Source organism: Equus przewalskii, chromosome 12 (genome assembly GCF_037783145.1).
Source record: "Equus przewalskii isolate Varuska chromosome 12, EquPr2, whole genome shotgun sequence".
NCBI classification, from domain to species: Eukaryota; Metazoa; Chordata; class Mammalia; order Perissodactyla; family Equidae; genus Equus; species Equus przewalskii.
Window position 1 is genome coordinate 28,289,869 of NC_091842.1, and position 20,743 is coordinate 28,310,611.

General features: G+C 43.3%; 1 protein-coding gene across 2 annotated transcripts in view; it reads left to right on the plus strand.

Annotated features, from left to right (window-relative positions):
* The first annotated feature begins 9,931 nt into the window (after nucleotides 1–9,931).
* SMG1 (SMG1 nonsense mediated mRNA decay associated PI3K related kinase) overlaps nucleotides 9,932–20,743 on the plus strand; it is a 92,936-nt gene continuing 82,124 nt past the window's right edge. The window contains exon 1 of one of the 2 annotated variants that reach the window (XM_070566653.1): nucleotides 9,932–10,426. In XM_070566653.1, the coding sequence (XP_070422754.1) occupies nucleotides 10,332–10,426 (95 nt within the window). In that variant the 5' untranslated portion in view covers nucleotides 9,932–10,331. The remainder of the gene's footprint in view (nucleotides 10,427–20,743) is intronic. The other variant, XM_070566654.1, reaches the window with a different exon arrangement.

Consider the following 20,743-nt stretch of genomic DNA (forward strand, 5'->3'; position numbering starts at 1 on the left):
ACCTCCCCTTCCTTGCTGGACCTGGGCCTGTTTGTCCCCAGAGTCATGCCTCACTCCCCCAGGCTCTGCTCTGTTGCACAGATGCTGGCCCTGACTGCATTTTGCAGGCTCCCATGTAAGCTGTCTCCTGGCTGGGTCAGCCAATGACAGTCACTGGCATGACACTGGATGGCAAGAAGGAGAAGCCAGGGCATTTCTCCCCGTCTCTGTCTCCGCCTCAGGCAGTTGAATCACCTTTGTGGCTCCAGCGCCCAAGGGAAGACCTAGCCAAGGCTCTTGCAACACCACCTTTCGTCCTTCCAGCCCTGGGGGTGGTAGCAGTTTATGCAGGTGTGAATCCTTTGGATTGCCTCACTGTATCAGCCAGCAGTTTTCAGGAAACAGATGGTACACTGCCCCAAGGAAATATGAAGAAAATTTAGTAAAAGGACTATTTACAGAAAGGTGGACAGAGTGTGGGTAAATTAACAAAAGATGTGCAGTACCAGGGCTGATAACATGAGAGGGTCTTTATCACCTTAGGTGCAAAGTTCAAGGGCAGAGAGGGAGTGTTTGCTGGAGCCTGGAAAAGATACCTGGATGAAGACAGGGGTGACAAAAATTGTGGCCTTCAGCAGAAGAATGCAGCCACCTCCAGGCGACCTGTAGAAAGGAAGCTGGAGGAATAAACACCCAGACATCACTCCCCTCCTGCTTTCCCATGCTGTGGTGCGTCCTTTTGGTGGAACCCAACCAGACGACCACGGATAAGGATGCAACACACAGGTCAGCCTCTGGGACCCAGAGCAGGGTGGAGAAGGATGGAGAGCAGATCTGGAGGCACAAATGGAAAGTGGCAGGTACACACACTCGCTGTCCCCTGCTTGGCTTTTCTCAGCAGCTCAGAAACACCACTGAGTCTATGTTTGAAGGATTATTATGGTTTGTATGTAAAAAATAGACTGTGTTATGATTATTATCATTTCTTATTACTTTGCAATAATATGCCTTTAAGAAATATTGTGCTATATCAGGGATGGGCAAGCAATACCTATGGACCAAATATAGTCAGCTGCCCGTTTTTGTAGTTAAAGTTTTATTGAAACACCGCCCACTCATTCGCCGACATTGTCTGCGGCTTCTCTTCTGCTACTGTGGCGGAGTCGAGTAGTTTCAACAAAGACCACACAGCCGGCAAAGCCTAAAATATTTACTCTCTGGCCTTTTACAGAAAAAGGTTGCCAACCCCTGTGTTATGCCCAATACACCAGGCAGGACCGGTTACATAATTTGCAGGTCTTGTTGCAAAACGAAAATGCAGAGCCCCTTGTTCAAAATTCCCTAAGTATTTGAAGATGGCAACTGCAGAGCACTGAGGCCAATTTAAGGCCCTTCTAAGTGCAGGGCCATGCAGAACCGCACAGATTACACACCCACACCTGGACATGTAGATAATGCTTTCTAGTCGAATACCATGGCTCATGGTATTTCATTTATTCCACCATTCATGGAGTTTTTTTTTTTTTTTGAGAAAGATCAGCCCTGAGCTAACATCTGCTGCCAATCCTCCTCTTTTTGCTGAGGAAGACTGGCCCTGAGCTAACATCCGTGCCCACCTTCCTCTACTTTATATGTGGGACGGCCACCACAGCAGGGTGGGGAGATTTACCAGGACAGCAGGATTGTTTTAGGAAGTATTTTCACAACATTACACTTCTTCACTGATAGAAAGTTTGGAAATGAGAGAATAGAACCAAGAGACACTAACAATTTCACTACTTTCTTTCCTGGGGTACTTCCCACCCGGCTCTTCAAGATGGACATACGTCAAGAAAAAAAAAATTTAAAGCATGGTTCTCCAAAAAAGATCCAACTGGTCAGAATGACTAGGTGTGTAGAATTTCATGCATCATTTTGGTATATTATGGGATGGTCAGAAAAATGTTCCTCCTTATATGCCCCTCAGGTGGTTTGGGAATGTCTTTGGCATCAGACAGCCGAGTTCTAAACCAGGTTCTGCCACCTCCCAGCTGTGTGGCCTGGGGCAAGTTACTCACCAAACTTTGTGAGTGCAGTTTCTTCCTATGCAAAAATGAGGATTTGATAATATTTACCTCCCGAGCTTGAGGAACGGTGGTGATCAGAAACGAACGTAATTAAAATTCTCGGTAAGTCATCATTCTTATTTTAACAAAGTGGTGGAAGAGGTGGTATCTGCTTTTAAATTGGGGGGCACAGGGCCAGGCTTTGTCATTTATCAGCTTTCTTCCATCCCTGTATTTGCTGGGGATAAATACTTCCCAACCACTTGCTGAGATTTGGAGATTAGGCTTTTTTCTACAATCCTATTATTTTCATATTTCTGTTTCCCTCACCCAAGGTGATGTCATACTCGGCCATCTGCTTCCCCATCATCCAAAAGCCACCTCAAGCCATGCTTTTTCTGAGAATCTTCTTCCGGGGCCCAGCAGGGAGGGTCCCCTGAGAGGTGGCATGCCTGGGGGATGGTCCAAACACTGTGCCAAGCAGTGCCAGAATAAGCCTTCATTTGTCAGCTTGGCATGGGACAAAGGGGTCATTTCAGTTATGACACATAGAGCAGTTCGCTAAAGAGGTCGAATACTTCTGTTTCAGCAAGAAGCTCCGGAGGGAAATATTTATCCCACCCTTACTTGGTTGGCTCTTTAACTTTTTAATGATAATGAATTAAATTTGGACACCTGATTGCTTTTAAGGACCTAGGCTACTCATACAAAATGATAGATTAAGTTGATTGTTGGCTCAAATAAATTATAGGCACAGCATAGAGACAGGCAACCACATGCAGCTTTCAGTTTCAGCTCTGCTGTGTCCTAGCTATGTCACCTTGGGCAAGTCGTGTCCTCTATAAGCCTCTGCTTCATCATCTGTAAAATGATAATGAGAGAAGCAACCAATTTTATGTGGTCATCCAGAGGATTCGATCAGCAATGAGCTAGTTATGTAAAGCCCTTAGCACTGTGTCCGGCGAGTCGCTGTAGCCAACGTTAGCTGTTGTATTATGAATTGTATCATCATCATCATCATCATCGATTTGGGTGACTTCCAAGTAGTAACAACAAACACTGGAGTCACCACTGTCCTTTACCCTGGCCTTAACTTTCACCCGTACCCTTTCTCTTCCTACCTCCACCACACATTAATATCCTCTCTCTCCAACCCAATCCTGGTGGGATTTAGTCTGACTTTGGTCAAGATGTTTAAGAAGGCTGGAGTTGCGTTAAAAACCCAGAGAAAGACACTAGAAGCCGTGGATTAAGGCTTAACCGAAGGCTACATTGCTAGGAGCTCCTGCTAAAAGCCAAAGAGAAAGGAAGATGCCCTATTTCCGGCCAAGCAATACTTGTCAATTAGCATTCAAAGCAAAAACTTTTCTCCCACACAATCCACTTCTTCAGAAAGACATTTAGGAGGTAAAGGAAAGGGATATGCACCGGAGGGCTATCTTTTTAAAATGCTAAATGGTATCTGTACAAACATAGATGGCAAGGACTTGCTACTGGAGATTTTATTTACATAATCTGCATTTTATTTACATACATCCTTGACATTGCTTTCATCTTGGGAAGCAAAGGAACTGGCTCCTTTAGAATCCTTCTGCAAATCCTTGGGCACCTGACGGCCAAGCATAGGGGAATGGCATCCTCCAAGTGTTTTCTCCATTTCATAAGTCACAAGTAGCTCCGCCCGGCTTGGCATCGTCCTCCTCCTGTTTCATTGTTCAGAGAGCGCACGAGCCACTGGGCAGCACGTCTTGTGCCCTGCTTCACAGAAGCTTGGCCCTTGCCTCAAGCTGAGGCAGCCTGAGTGGCGATTTCAAATGTGTCATGAGGTTTCCCAGCCAAATTCCTCCAGCACCAACTTGAAAACTCGCTATAAAAATAGCCCTTACTAAGGGAGCCTGACCTGTGGCAAAGATTTCCTAGCTGGAAGCAGGAATAAGAGGGCAGCTGGCTTTCTCTTTAAAAGATCTTCTCTAATGTCTCTTTGATGTGATTCTGCTTTTAAGGCTGTGTTTTAAGTCGCTCTTGTACTCAAGCCTCCTGTTTGAGAATGTGGTTCCTCGATTCTTGGTACCTAATTGGGCTTAATCCTGCACCACATTTGGGGATTAAAGGAAACAAAAGAGATAGTCTCATCTTTTGTTGACTCAGGATACAAATTTAAGTATCTCTCTAGGAAATCTGGAAGATGTATCTAGGAAAATCCTGCTGGTTAAGGAGTCTGGGGTTGGTCCGTGTTCAGAGCCTGTTACCAGGACCTTTCAGAAGTTGAGAAAGGCGGCTGGCCTAGTGGCATAGTGGTTAAGTTCACAGCTCTACTTCAGCGGCCCAGGGTTCACGGGCTCGGATCCCAGGCGCAGACCTAGCACCCCTTGTCAAGCCATGCTGTGGTGGCACCCCACATATAAAATAGAGAAAGATTAGCACAGATGTTAGTTTCAGGACAATCTTCCTCGAGCAGGAAGAGGAAGATTGGCAACAAATGTTACCTCAGGGCTACCTTATTCAGCAAAAAAAAAAAAAAAAAAAAAAAAAAGTTAAGAAATCCTCAGGTCCACTCCCAGTTTTTCAGACTCTGAGTACGTATAATAAAAATTTAAGAAACAGCAAACAGGGCACAAAATTTATGATCCATTTTAAGAGTTTCCTTTTTTACAATTGAACACTTTTAACACAAGGGGGAAAAACATAGAACACAATACAATTACACATTCACCAGGTAATAATATCATTTATGACGAAGTGTTCATGATAGCCTCTGCAGTGTAGGGGCTGATAAGGGGACACACTTTTACAATCCAGACTTCTTTCCTGTCAACCTGCCTCCAGGACTCTGCATAATCTCATTAGGCAATAATGTCAAAGGTCTAAATCTGAGGCCTTTAACGAATGTGGAGTTGGGACCAAATGTCCCTTCTGTGCCTGCCTGTGACAGTCCCTGCCTGCTACCAGCTGGGTGACCTTGGGCAGCCGGCTGAGTTCCTCTTGGCATCAGAGATTCCTACCTCATAGCATGTTTAGAACAATTCCATGAAGTGACCCACACAGAGCATTTGGCTCACTGCTTGGCATTAGTAATTGCTCAATAAATATTAGCTAGACTTGGTCACTCTTATTAGAGTTAAGACTCCATGCCTTGGCCAGAGTTTATTTAATTGGTCTATGTGGGTCACTGCCACACCCCAGGAGTATTCCTTCTTTGTCCATTCATTCAACACATATTTATCGAATGCTTACTTTTAGTTTTTAATTCTTTTTTCTTTTTTTTTCCCCTGGGAAAGATTCGCTCTGAGTTAATATCTGTTGCCAATCTTCCTCTCTTTTTTTTTCCCCTCTCCAAAGCCCCAGTACATAGTCATGTATTCTAGTTGTCAGTCCTTGCAGCTCTTCTAGGCGAGCCTCTGCCACAGCATGGCTACTAACAGACGAGTGGTGTGATTCTGCGACCAGGAAACGAACCTGGGCCGCCGAAGCAGAGAGCGCTGAACTTTAACCCTAGGCCATCAGGGCTGGCTCTACTTTTAGTTTTTAAAAGTTTTGTTTCACAACTACCACATCTGTATTCTAACTAAGAAACTAGCACTAAGCAGGAAAAAAATCACCCATGATCCTTCAGTACAGGACATCAATATGACGTAAATTTCATACATTTTCTTCTCATCTTTTTTCTGTGAAAACTCCCCCTTCCTTTTTTAACTGAGTTGAGGTCATACCACACGTTCACTTTTGAACCTCCTGCTGTTTTTTTTTAACATGTTAACATAATATTTTCCCGATATCATTAAAGATTCTTCCCAATGACAATTTTGAATGACTGTAGAGAATTCCAAGTACAAATGTACTGTCTCCTAATCAGTTTCCTACTGTCGGGCATTGAGATAATATCCCACTTTTTTTTGCTATTAATAAGTAAAACTGCGACTAATACTTTTGTATTAATCTTGGTTCAAATTTTAGTTCCTCTCCATTTCATTCCTTCCATTAACAACTATTTCTGAATATCAACTCTGGATCAAGTGCTGTGCTGGCTGCCGGGGGTCGAGGGGTGGAGGTGGGGCAGTGGTGGATTTTGCTGTCACAGAGCTCATATCCCCAGGGTGAGACAGATAATAAATATGCAAAGAAACTCAATACCCGCAGATGGTGATGGACAACAAAGGAAAGAAATAGGATGTGAGACAGAGACTACCTGGAAAGGGCAGTGGCCAGCTTTTCTGGGCAAGGAGGTCAGGGAAGACCTCTCAGAATTGAGATGGGCCATGGAAAACAGGGCCAGGGCTAGGGTGAGGCAAAGGAGGTGCCGAGGGCCCCCAATTTAAGGGGGCACCATAGGTACTTCATTTACCTTCACCTAGTCCCAACCCTGATGGGAGCAGATGTAGGAAAGGCATTCTAGGCAGAGAGAACAGCAGGTGCAAGTGCCCAGAGGCTGGACGAGAGGCTTGGTGTGTTTCAGGAAGAGAAAATCATCCCCATGACTAGAGCGGAGGGGAGAAGTGCTAAAGAAACCAGTGCAGCAGAATCACCAAAAGAAATAAGAAAAAATTTTTTGAATGTTTTGAGAGTTGATCATATTTGATATATTTTTTTAAAGTATCCAAGTAGTTGCCATGGGAAAAACTGGGCTTTCAATTCTTTTTCCCCCGGCAGTTTAGAGTTGTCTTTGTAACCCACATCTGTCGGGAGGTGAGGTTGGGAGGGGCATCAATAACTTTTTCAGTGCTTACAGGCTTGAAGGTGGTGTTTCTTTCTTTCTTTTTTTTGCTGAGGAAGATTTGCCCTGAGCTAACATCTGTGCCAATCTTCCTCTATTTTGTATGTGGGTCACCACCACAGCATGGCCACCAATGAGTGGTGTAGGTTTGCACAAGGAACCAAACCCAGGCTATTGAAGCAGAGCATGCTGAAGTTAACCACTGGGCCACCGGGCCAGCCCTGAAGGTGGTGTTTCTAAACCTTGGAGGGGGAGCACATTAGAATCCCCTGGGGAAGACTTAAAAAATACTGATGCCTGGGCCCACACTGAGAGAGTCTGATTTAATTGGTTTGGGGTGCAGCCTAGGCATAGGGATTTTACTGTGAAGAGAAAATTGAGAAGGACTGTTAGGATCCTAATCTGGGTATGAGTTGCTCTGAGATGTTTGCAATGTAGGAGAAACCTGCTTTTACAGGTTCTTTTAGGCTCTTAACAGCAAGTCTGGATTTTCTCCTAAGAAGAATGAGAAACCATTGATGGGTTTTAAGTAGGTTGGTGACATGCTCTGATTTTTATTTTAAGAAAATCACTTTGGCTGCAATGTGGCAAATTTCCTTAAGGATAGATTACCAGAAGTGGAATTACTGGGGGAAAGGGTATTAATAATTTTATGTCTTTGGATACATTCTGTTAAACTGCTTTCCAGGAAGCTGCTGCCAAATGACAGTAACCTACCTTCTGTGTCCTTGCACCACCCCTTTGCCAGGACTGAATGTTTTTGAGGGTTAATTATTTCTACCTGAGAAGTACAAAAAGTAACAACAAATAAGGAGCAATTGTTTGAGCAACTGGGCACAAGCCCAGCCAGTTACTTTTTTTTCCTCCTTCTTCATTGGTCAAATATTATCCAAATAGCCAAGCTATACCCCTCAGAGAAGTTGTAGATCTGATTTCCAGCTAACATTTATCGATTGCTTACTGTGTGGCAGGCCATGTGCCAAGCACTTTACATACACTATCTCTATTAATCCTCCCGACATCCTTTAGAGATCAAGACTCCTCTTATCATCTCCATTTTTCAGGTGAGAATCTGGGGCACTGTGAGAGTCAGGAGCTTGCTGACGCTCCCTCAGCTTTTAAGTCGAGGCGTTTGAATTTGAACCCAGAGCCCTTCCTTGAAAGACTCTGCTGTTGCTCTGCAATTTGGAAAGGTTAAAGGCCTCCCGACATTTTTCTCTAGGGTCTGAGGTTCTGGTGATTCTGCTGCACATTATTTTGGAGTCTGAGTAACTGACATAATTTGGTTACTGCACCATTGTTGCAATCAACTAGTTAAGGAAGTCAAAATGATTTCTTGGCCACAGCAGCCATTTGCTTACGGGTCTGAGGGTCCCAAAGAAGAAGGGAGCATCAACTTACGTGGAGCATAAAAAGGATCAGAGGAAAACAGGTTCAAGGAAACTCGGAATTTACAATTAAGAAAAGGTTTTGGGAGAAGGAGCCTTTCTAATCAGACTGCAAGACAGGCTTGCAGGTGGTGGAGGAGGGGAGATGGAGCAAACATCAATATTTCAGTCATTTCTTAAAGTAGATCTCTCTGACCCCTAATCCCAGAGTTCCTTGAGGACAAGGATTGAGTCTTTTTCACTGTCCCATCCCCAACTGCTTGGTTAGTAAATGCTCAATAAATTTCACTGAATTTTCAATGAAAGAATAAATCCTGATTAGGTTGTACATTAAAACATACATGAGGACAATGTATTCATTATCGCTTATGTAATTAAACAATAACTACAAACACACACCACCAAAATACCTTGTGGCAAGAATAACAGTCTCCCAGAGAGGACCATACTGAGCGAGGGGACCCTAATCTTAGGACTCAATTCAACAGGGACTTTCTCTTCACAGGGGAGTAGCGAAGAGGAAATGATACACAGGGAAGAAAGGACATCTCTTGTAGGGCCTCTGGTACAACTGGTGGGACACTTCCTCATCGCCTCCCTTCAGCAAGAGTGAGGTGGGCAAGTATGCTGGTACCTAGGGCAAATTTCAGGATGGAGTGTGTGCATCTGGGATACATCCTGCAACTCAGATGTTCTATTAAATAATTTTTTTACACACGTGGCTGACCTTGCTTGGGTCTGACCTACTGGGAATTTCTGTTGAGTCAGATATGAGCCCCAGTTCAGAGAAAGAGTTTCTTTTCCCCTAAAGGAGGGGGAGGGAGGGTTCATTTGAAAATCTAACTTTCCATCCTTTAGAATTGGCAGGATCATTCTTTAGTGAGGGGTTGGTGGGGATAAACAACGAGCCTGAAGCTGAAGGGGCAGGCGTGTGGAGATGTCAACATCTCATAATCTTCAAGTACTTTCGGTAACAATTTTTAACTACACAAGTGATATACAAAGACTTTCTTCTTGCAACGTAAAGCAATAGGTTAAGACCCTCTGGGCAGATAAGGTTAAGATCTTTTTGACAATCCTCCCCAAAGGTAGCTCCTCTTACCTGTTTGATGTGCATCTTGCTCCCCATTTCTCTCTGCATCCGCATCCACATCATGTAGCAGATGCTTTAGCAAAAAGTCTCTCTGGGGGGAGAGAGGTGTTAGGTTTGTCCCCATCTAGCCAGACTCTTTCTGGTGGGGAAGCGGGGCCAGCGTTAGGGTGAGAGGACTTCAAAGCACATTTCACGTGGCGGGGACAGGGGCTGGCGGTCGTGGGTACTCTATTTAGTTTAGTTTTCTACAACGTGAAGAAATGGTCAAGCTGTCAGGCCTCCATGGGCACATTTCAGGTGGGTGCGGGATACCTACCCGTGTCTTTTTATTACTTTCATTTTTTACCGCCCAGGGCGAGGAAGGCAGGCGCACGTGAACCTAAGGGCACGCCTGTGTACGCGCGCGCAGGACCCCAGGTCCCTAATTGGACGTCTGTTTACACCTGACTGCCCGGCCCTCGGGGGTCAGGTGCTTTCCCGGGCGCGTTTGGAAGGCTGTGCGGTGGGGTCGGTGGCGGAGATCCCCTCTCCCATGACCCCCCGCGGCGGAGCGCGGACTTCGGCGCAGTCCGCGGAGAGCCGGGCGAGCCCAGGGCGCGGGCGGGCCGCCCGCTCGCCACGCCCCCTGCCACGCCCCCGGAGCAGGCCCCGCCCCGCCACACCCGGCCGGCCCCGCCCCTCTCCCCTGGCCCGGCGGGCGCCGGCACCGCCCCTCGCTCCCAGCATGCCGTGCGGCAGCGGCAGCGCGGCGGGCGGAGCCGGGAGGCGGGGAAGCCGTGGCTGTGTGAGCGTGAGCGGCCGCCGCCACCGCCTCCTCCTCGCCGTCCTCCTCCTGGGCCCCGGCGTCGCGGGCCGCGCACGGCCCTGGGAGAGACGTCGCCTCCCCTGCCTCCGCCTCCCCCTCGCCGCGCCGCTCCCGCCTCCTCGTCCTGCGCTGCGGGCTCAGGCGGAACCCGGAACGGCCGTCCGCCTCCCCCGCCCTCCGCCGCCGCCTCCTCCTCCTCGGCTTCCTCCTCAGCCCCGGGCCGGAGCGGCGTGTCGGCGGCGGCCGGTTCGGGCGGCGACTCGCGCTTCTTCGGGCGGCGGCGCTTGGCCATGTCGTGTCGGGGAAGGTAATGAGCCGCAGAGCCCCGGGGTCTCGGCTGAGCAGCGGCGGCGGCGGCGGCGGCGGCACCAAGTACCCGCGGAGCTGGAATGACTGGCAACCCAGGTGGGTGAGCCGGCGCCCAGCCCGCCGCACCGACCCCCGGCCCCGCCTCGGGCCGGCCGCGGCCTAGGGCCGGCGAGCGGGGAGGCGCGGCCTAGGCCCTCCACCCCCCGGGCACCGGGCGCGGCTTCCTGGGTTCCTCCCGCCCCGGCTGGGGGAGGAAGGCCGCGGGGAGGCGAGGCCTAGTTGCCTCCCCTCTCTCTGCATTTCAGCCCCGGGGCTGGAGCCGAGACCCAGGGCGCCCGCGGGGGCGCTGCCTAGGAGGTGGGTCAGGGAGGGGGTAAGAGAGGGGCCGGGGAGGGGGGCCACTTTCTAGTGACCACCTTCCCCCCGAGTTGGGATTAGAAAGTTGGGGGATCCTGGGAGTCCAGGACCCTGTCTGTTACCCATTGACTTCCTTGGCTCCTCATCCTCTCGGTCCCCACGTGAAAGACCTCCTTAACTGTGATCCCTTCTGTGCCCCCCACGTGTCAGTACTTTAAAAAAACCTCCAAGGTTTTACCCTGACTTTAGGCAGGGCGGTTGTGGGGCGGGGAATGAGGCTGTCACTGTGTTCATGGGGCCGACCCACTCTGGTCCTGGGAAGTGAAGTTTTCCCCAAGTGGAGGGGCGGTTACCCTGGTGGAGAGCTGTTCATACCTGGGCACTTGAGTGGGCCGCTCAGCGGTGGAGAAGGTCCTCGCGTATGGAGGAGGATTCGCGCTCACCGCTTTAGGGCCTAGTTGGAATTGAATATATTAGGAGTATCAACCTTTTTATTAAAAAAAAATTAATTTTCGTGTCTTTCTGATTAACCATGGGGCAGTTGTACCTAATTTGGGGCTGATTTATTCTTCTCTCTCTTACCGAGTAAGTGCTTGTAATGTTGAGAGACTATTTGGAATTAGCTCGGTGCTTAGAACTCCCTAAATGTGTGTAATAGTTTAGAGTTAGTTGATTCATGGAGCTCTCATACTTGGAAGCAAACTTGCGTTACAGTTGTCCAGGAACTGGCCAAATAGATGGAAGACGCACACGTTGTTGGAGTGACTTTCGCTTCCTGATGGTTGCGTGTAATTCCAGCAGTGTTTGGAAATAAATAATTTAAGAAGATGTTAGAATGTAACATTTTAAGATGTGATTGAAAAATCAAAACGTGGTACACATCTTAGTCTGTTTAATATGCCTTCCCAAGTCCTGTGTCTGTTGAGAACCAATGTACATACCTAGGTGACATTAAAAGTTAGTGTCTGAATCTAGAATTGAGATGTCTAAGTAGTTTAAAAAAGAAACTGTTTGGAAAGCAGTTTTACTTGTCCTTTATCACTTAGGGTTTGTAAGTGTTTTAAATAAAATCGATTGACTTGTTTAAGTATTTTTATCTGTAATTGACATTCTTAGTTGTTTTGTACTTTCCTTGAAATGTGTAAAATTTAATTTTTTTGCATCCAACAAGTTGATGATATATGAGCCTGAATTTGATGTTTGAAAGCTCTTCTTTTGCTATGGATTTTCCATTATTTTTCAGTACTGTGGTCAGCATATGTATAAGAATTTAGTGTATCTTTAGAGGGCTAAATAAAGTGCCCTTCTCAAATATCCTAGAGCTTTCGGAAAATAATAAATTGTAACTTGTAGTTCTAAATAAATGGAGTAGTGGAGTTGCAGCCACATGCTGGGTCACCTGACTTATTTGACAAGTATGAAACAGAATGGCTTATAGTTATGGAATATGGACATGGGTTATTAATATTATCCGTGTTGTTTTCTTCTTTCAAGTGCTTTATTTCTTGACTGTGTGTGCTGTGTTGCGGGAGGATGTGAGCTTTCTTTGAAGCTGTGCTCTGTAACAAATTCTCAGAGCTTATTGCCTAGGTAGACAAATACTGTGAGATGTACTTGGTTACATGGAGTAACAGTTGGTTAGGATGTTGGAAATACTTGGCTTCTTTGTGGAGAAGGGAACAGAGTAGTGTGGACAATACCCCATAGCACAACTTGATTTATTTGCAGTCACCATAGTTGTTTTGTTAAATAGCTAATAAAAAACCTCAGATGTTTGCCAAGTCATAAGTTTTCATGGTTTGAGGTTGTTATTCTGTCCCCTCTTCACTTCGGAAAGGTGACTGACTCCAGTTAACCAACAGAATGGAGCCTTATCTTTCCCCCTTGTTTAAATGGGAGTTTATTTTTCTAAACATCTTCAGATGCAGGCAAATTCTTTACGGTTCATCTGAATCATTTTGGTTTTTAAAAAAATTATTTGCCTTTACCATTCCTTGTCTGATTTTTTTTGGGTTCTGTTTTCCTAGATTTAGGCTTTTGAAAAAGTGGGATTTAGAAAAGCAATTCTCGTTGGTTTCCCATAGTGTTAGTTTGTCACGTAGTCTGGAAACCCACAGTTGAGTCAATCATGGTTGCACATATTGACAGGAAGTGTGCCAGGTGGCTGAATAGACTCCTGTCATCTGGCGACAGAGCAGGCCTGCCTTTGCTACAAGCATACCTTCAGCAGAAAGCATTTATGTAGCACTGGCTGATAGTCTTCATTTTCGTTCACTGTACTCTGAATTATCATTTAAGAATGATTAGGCAAATGAATGGTTTTATCCTTGCCACTAGCCAAAGCTTGTCCTGTTCTTCTCTCTCTCTCTCTTTTTTTTTGTGAGTGAGATTAGCTCTGATCTGTTGCCAGTCTTCCTCTTTTTGCTTGAGGAAGATCATCACTGAGCTAACATCTGTGCCAGTCTTCCTCTGTTTTATGTGGGATGCCACCGCCGTGTGGCTTGACAAGCAGTGCTTGGGCGGCGCCCAGGATCCAAACCTTCGAAGCGGAGTGTGCAAACTTAACCACTTCACCACCAGGCCAGCCCCCTGTCCTTTTCTTGGTTTTATTTTGAGAAGTAATCTTCTAGTTGTATCAATCAAGATAGAGATCAGAATGGTTTAAAATTAAATGTATAATTAGTTACTGTACATTTTAATATTCCAAAATGACATGATTATTTTGATATTGGAGTCAAATATAGATTAGTTCAACAAATGAGGTTGCATTCAGGTCAACATCAAAACAAATTTTACTTCTACACTTGGGAGTCGTAGGACTTTGGTTAACAGATATGTATCAGGTGTCTTAATGTGCCCAAACTTAATGATCTTTCTACAAGTCTAAAAGAATGAAACTGTATGTTAAAAATAGCTTCCATTTTTGGTAAAATGTAGACAGATTAAAGTTTTTAAGATTAATAGAACCACTGATTTTAAGGAGGCTCTAGGTTAGTATGGGAGATAAGAAGGGGCTTTGTAAAAGGTAAAGCATTACGTGGATATTAATTGTGATATAATTCTTGGTATAATTATTTTTACATGTGATTAAGAAAGTTTAAAGCCTGGACTGTCAGAAGAGGGAAAACCGTACCGTTGAGTTGGGGGCAGTGGGCCATGAAATTGATCTGTACTTTTTTGATAGTAAATTTGGGGAGGATCTCTCTCTCAAAAAAAAAACCAAAACAACCCCAAAACAGAAGAAAGTAGGGGAGATGGCAAAATGCAAGTTATCCTTGGTAAGAAATTCCCAGTTTGGTTAGAAGGATGAAGTAGTTAAGAGAAGTGATACAAATAAGAGAGAAAGCTCAAGAGCTGGATTGAGCTGTTTTGTAGGCCTTGAACCATAGTTTAAGTGTATTTGGTGTGACCTTAGGGATCCATTGAAGTTTTACCAGCAGGGAAGTGGCATTAGTTTAGAAGATTAAAATTAGTTGGGGGGTGTGTATATGTAACCACAGTAGGAGGCAGTTGGAACAGTCTAGATGGGAGACTGCTGAGGACCTGAGTATTCTGTTTATAGCTCATGATTTAAATTCAGACAAAATATTCAGCCCAATATGTGGGAATTTCTATAAGCAGAAGCCCATCATTTGTTATCTGGTATCGATTGAGGATGAGCACTAAAGTGATTCTTTTTCTCTGCTCACACTTCAGTTCAGCTTAGGACACTTATGTACATGGAATGGTCATACACATAAACTGGCGTGTGGTCCATGATGTCTTTTGGGAACATCAAGTTCTCACAATGTTTTAATTTAAGGTTTCCTGCCTTCACTGCCTGGCGTATAGTAGGCACTTACTTACTTGCCTTTCTTTCTCTATCCTAATCACGTAAAATAAATCCCTGAGACTCATTTCAGTGGACTTCCCTTTATGGAGTCACACAAGTTGTCAATTGTTTGGCGTCTCTTTATATTATTATTGTTTGGTTGCTTGTCTTTGGCTATCTTAAAGTTGTCTCAGCACCCATTTTATTTTGGGGACAAGAAAATAATACCCCTCTTACACAGAAGTGTAACAGTAAAGATTGCAGACATTTTGTGGTTTAATTCTAAATGAAATATTCCAGCTTATTACATTTTAATTTTTTTAAAATGCAGAGTGTAACCTCTTAAATTCGTATAGAGTTTTTTGATGTAGAGACATTTGTCTTTAGAGATTTTATTTTTTCTTTTTCTCCCTAAAGCCCCCGATACACAGTTGTATATTTTTAGTTGTGGGTTCTTCTAGTTGTGCTATGTGGGACGCCACCTCAGCATGGCTTGATGAGTGGTGCCATGTCCGCACCCGGGATCCAAACCGGCGAAACCCTGGGCCACCAAAGTGGAATGTGGAAACTTAACTGCTGCACCACCGGGCTGGTCCCCGAGACATTTGTTTTTATAACGTTGGTTCCACTCCATCTTGTATTGGTTGATTGAGTGTACTTTCCTTTTAGTTGAGTTCTTTTTTTTTTCCCTCCCCAAAGCCCCAGTACATAGTTGTATGTCCTAGTTGTGGGTCCTTCTAGTTCTTCTATGTGGGACGCCGCCACAGATAGAATGTGGCTTGAGCATGGCTTGAGGAGTGGTGTGTGGGTCTGCACCCAGGATCTGAACCAGCGATCCCTGGGCCGCCGCAGCAGAGCGCGAGAACCTGACCACTCGGCCACGGGTTGGCCCCGGAATTCTTTTTTTTTGAACTTTATTGTGTTACTTTTTTGAGGTAAAATTTACATGTGTATAGGTGTTAAGTTCAGTGAATTTTGACAAATATATACACCTGTGGAACCACTACCCCAATCAAGATGCAGATGCACAATGACTTTTCAGTTGGGTAACCCCCCTACCCCCCCAAAAACCCGACAGTGTGTACAGGTAGATTTCACCTTAACATTTTTTGTAGAAAGGAAATCTTTGAATATTATCTTATGATTTATTACCAACTGAATGGTTTCTGAGAATTGATAACCTCATTATCTTCAACATATTTCTATTACTCCTCTTTTGCTGTAAGCATACTTAACTTGGGGTATCTGAGGATCCCCGTGAAAACAGTTTCAGACGGTGGAGCCACCGTCAACCTTTTCAGGCATTCATGTCCTAGAACTTGGAGGAGCTCCTCTGCTTGGCTGAGTTTATTCCTCTGAGCTACAGGTTTGTGGACCTTTCTCCACACTCTCCATACCAACTGTGGCTTTGCTGTGTTTCACGCTCTCCCCAATCTAAACCTCGTGCTTCCTTTAAGACCCCTGCCCCGCTACTGCCACCCTTTGTGATCCCTTTCCTTTCCGAATCTTGCAGCCGTCTACGTGAAAGTAACTATGCTTCTCAGTTCGGTGATTGGTTTCTTGTGTTCCCCCAACTAGTTTAAGTCCCTGAGGGCTGAGCCAGAGCCAGATTCTCCCCCACATCTCTGTCTTCTTGCCCTAAAGCGCTCCCCAAGCTCAGTTCTGCTTTAGGGCCTTTGCACTTGCTCTTCTTGCTTTGTCCCTACAACATAGATTGCTTTTCTCAGAGTACTTGACCTGGGTGCTCTCAGGCTGTCTCAGCCTAAATGTCACCCCCTCAGTGAGAAGCAGCAGCCTTCTTTAACACTTCACTGTAGGTTTTCCTCATAGCACTTACTGGGATTTTCATGTGTGTCTTCCCCAATAAAACGTAACCTGCGTATGTGCTTGCGTCTCGTATATTCTTTTTGCCTCTGTATGTCCCTTCTTCCCTGTCAGTGCTCAGTAAACAGCATACACTGTACTTTGTGTATTTCGATTCCTTCCTCAAGTAAATACATAAAACTGGAATTCTGCAAATTTGTTTCTGTGTTTAGAGTTAGCTCCAGAGCTTACAACATTGTTGCCATAGGAGGCGTTGCATTTTTAGGGGAGCTGTTCCTTGTAAGCAGCCTGGTTAGCCCGAGGCAGCAGCTTACATCAGCTGATTGAACGGGTTCAAAGGGACGGTGTTCTAGTGGACTGAGGTGGCCAGATCTTTCACAGAAGAAAGAGTATGGTCATTTAAGATTCATAGGTTTTATCCATCTTGAAAAAATACGTTGCTCACAAATTTAAAGTTCTTTTACCCATTGACATTTTATCCCATATCTGTTGTATCTATCTGTACATTATGTGAGCAGTCTAATCACGAAAAGTTAGGCACCGGCTTGAGCCTTCTGGCATTGCAGTAGAATACCCGAGGAAGCGGACTTCCTGCCTCTCGGATGCCTGCTGATTGGGGAGTGACTGAAACCCGAATCTTCCAGAATCAGCAGATTGCTAAACATAGTGAATTACTTCTTTCATATTAATCTTCCTATCCTTTCAAAAAAGGCAGTTGTCTTCCTGTTAGAAATTATTCCTTTGGAGGTTAATGTTGCTATTCTTATTATTTATAGTATGTGTAAGAACTCGTGTATTACTTACAACCTTTTACAGACTTCTGGTATTTACCATTTAAAAACCTCTTTTAGAGGAGTTTCTGGTATCAGAATATAGATAGTTTTTTGGTATGGAATTTCCTAAATTTTGCTATTTCTTTGTTTTTAAGGAGAGGTAGTACTTTTCCTTTACCATTTTTATCATCATAAAGAGAACCTCAGCAGTGCTCTTATAGGTCCACAAGAATATTATTAATATTTCGGCAGTGTCCTAAGGTAATTGTATACTTATGTATCTATCTGCAGTTTAAAAAAAACAAGGTTAAACTTACTGTTTACTAGATCTTTATATTTGGGTGGCATCCAGTATATAATACCTTTTCTGTTGATTAGGGAAAAGGCTCCACTAATAAGTATGTCTTAGATTTTATAAAGTTAAATATATTAGTTTTTCTTCCATATTTGACTACGTTGACAACACTTTCTTTTATTTTTTACTGAAGCTCTTTGAATTTAAATTTTTCCCTCTTATATTAATTGAAAACTTGTCTTCATGCTCTTCTCGTTAGCATTTTAATCTTCTGATTTTAAAAGATGTGTATATGTGTTATGTATGTGTTTGAGATTTTAACTTGCGTCTTGCAACATTTAGTTCTTTGGAGCAATCCATGATGCTTGCTGTTGAGCCTCTTGAGGGTCTCCCTGGTCTACATGCCTCATAATATGAACCCTGGAATTTCTTGTGTGAAATATAACACTTTATTTCCAGACTCTGTTTTGATTCTGACACTGGAAATTCAGATTAATTGCCCTAATGACAGATTGTATGTTGGCTTCCTGAGATTTGCTAGAATTTAGACAGAAAAACCTATTAATTTGAGGAAAGATGTCAACCTTTTTGTCCTCTTTATAGAATGGAACTCTTTTATGATTGGATGATACAGATCACCAGTATCACATAGTATGGTGTGGTTGAATTAATATGTATTTAATTGAAAATAAAACACATCCTGGAATTTCTTTCCTATGAAGATTGATCGTCTTTCTTGCCTGCCCTTCTATTCTTTGGGTACATGTGAAGAAAAATGAAAATATAGCAGGTTTCCCAGCAGCAGGACTATGAAACTTGAGATTTAGAGTTTATTCATTAGTCATGTTTAAAAAAATCTACCTTAAGACATAGTTTGTATTGTTTTTAAAGGACTTCAGTTAGAATTCTGACTATGAAAAGCGGTTCTGTCATTACATATTTGAGGTAGTGATAGCATTTTAATATATGTCTTGTTCCTTTTTTGAAAATATTGGAATTAAGAATGAACTTAATAAAGGTATGTCGGGGTAATCAGTTGACTGACTATAAAACAAAGTTTTATAAAAGAAGCGTTTTATTTGATTAAAGTGGCCTATCTTGCGTAGTTACTATACTGCTAGTATTCCGTATGTTTTTGTTGTAATCGTATTGAGGATATAAGAATTGTACCAGTAGTGCTGTTCTCCTTGATCTTTTAGTCCATGTAAAAATCCACTTGCTGTCTTAGTATAATTGCGTTGGAGAAATTAGAAATAGAACCGGGGTGTTTTTAGATGCCTCTCTAAGGTGTATTTATTTTTAAGAATGTGTGCATTTTTAGTATTGATCCTTCACAAATATTTATCTTAGGAGAGGCTGGTGTCATGAAAATAGCAGAGGACTAAGAATGGGAAGACAGAGGTCTTTTGTACTGGCACTACCAGCTGTCTCTCGGAGGAGGGCATTCTTGCCTTCCTTAAGATGTAGAGTTATGAGGGTTAAAGATGAAGTTTGGGAAATTGCTCTTAGAACTGTTAAAGTGCCATACAAATGCTATTTATGTTACCGTGTCTGAATCAAATTTGGAATTTTAAAGAACCCCCCCTCTTTTATCTCTTCCTCAAAAAGTTTTAGAATTAACTACACTCATGGGCACATAACTAGTTCAAATTTCATTTTTCTCTTCTAGTACTCTGAGTACTAGAGTGTGTGTGTGGTAACTTCTAAAAATTTTGTAAAGGGTATTTATGTCAAGTCTCTTAGAGGATAATTGTTAAATTTCTGTTAAGTATGGTACATGACATTTGTGATGTTGCTTGTAAGCGTACTTTAAAAAAAAGTATTGGTGGAGATGCAAATAATTGCCCTCCAGTATAGAAGTGATTCTCTTTCTACATTTGCTGGAGTGCTTTCATTAGGCTGATAAACTTGTTTCAAGTTGGCTAATGAGGAATTTATAGATCTGCATCATTCTTTATTTGTTCTCCCTATCTTATTATTCACACTTTAAGAACTTGATACCAGTTGAAATTGTGAGCCAGCAAAAAGGATCTAATCTTTGTGTCTGTTGCATGTATTGGAGGGCAGGTGCAAATGGAATTAAATAGAGGGTGAGTTAAAAGCTAGGTGTACCTTGCTTAACTGCTATTATGCAGTTGGAATTTAAGAACATCAGTTGAACGCTGCACTGCTCCCCCCCTCCCCCCCCCCCCGCCTGGGTCTAGTATGTATGTATGTTTGTTTTAAAGGGAGAAGAGAGAATGGATCATGGAGTCATGAAAAGGGTGTGCTCTACCAGTGTAAGAGTCTGAAGTACTTATTTTTTATTTACTTGTTTATTTTTGGGTGAGGAAGATTGGAATCATGGAAAAGACATGCTCTACCAGTGTAATAGTCTGAAGTACTTATTTAAATTAATTAGTTTAATTTTGGGTGAAGAGTGGCCCTGAGCTAACATCCGTGCAAGTCTTCCTCTATATTGTATGTGGGACTGCCACAGTGGTTTGTTGAGTGATGTGAAGTTCCGTGCCTGGGATCTGAACCTACAAACCCTGGGCTGCCAAAGTGGACAGCACGAACTTAACCACTACGCCACAGGGATGGCCCAGAAGTACTTAGAAAAAAGAACCACATGTATCTTCTAAACAAAGATAGGAATTAATGAAATTTTGTATCATTATAAGAATATATGTACAGTATTAAGCTATCATGAGATTTTGGTGCTATTTTAAATTATGGCACTATAAATTTACTCAAAACGAGTAAATAGTCTCCTAAGAAACTTCATATCTGGAAACATTAGGTTTTCTCTTGTTGTAAAAGGAAATTATAAAAGGTTCTTATTTTAAATTACTTAAATCAATCTGACTAAAGTGTATTTAGTATAAAATATAACAAAAGAAAAAGATAGGATTTTATAGATCTTGTGAGTTTAAAGTGGCTTAAGTGATGATTTTGAACTGTTTCATAGCTTTCTTAAACTTAAGGCTAAATACTTTAAATACCTGAGTATGTTTCTGGCTACTGCTGAGCACAGTGGGAGCATTGTTTCCTGGCTCTTGAGTGCTGCTTACTAGTATGTTTCAGTAACTACCAATAACTGTCTTCATTTAATGAATTTTCCTACAGTTAGAAGAATAGTGTGATTTTTCTGAAAAGTATCGTCCTTTCTCAACTGTTTAATTTAGGAGCCCGTATCTTTTGAGATTTATCTATGAGACCTTTTTATTTATTTATGTTTAAGTAGTAGGAAATGGCTATTTCAAGATCACCCCTAAAAGAGATCCCAGTGCTTAAGTAGGAGGGTTTACCATACATATTTTATCTCTGATTACAGGAATTATGTTTCTTTCCCACTTTGTTGTTTAACAGTG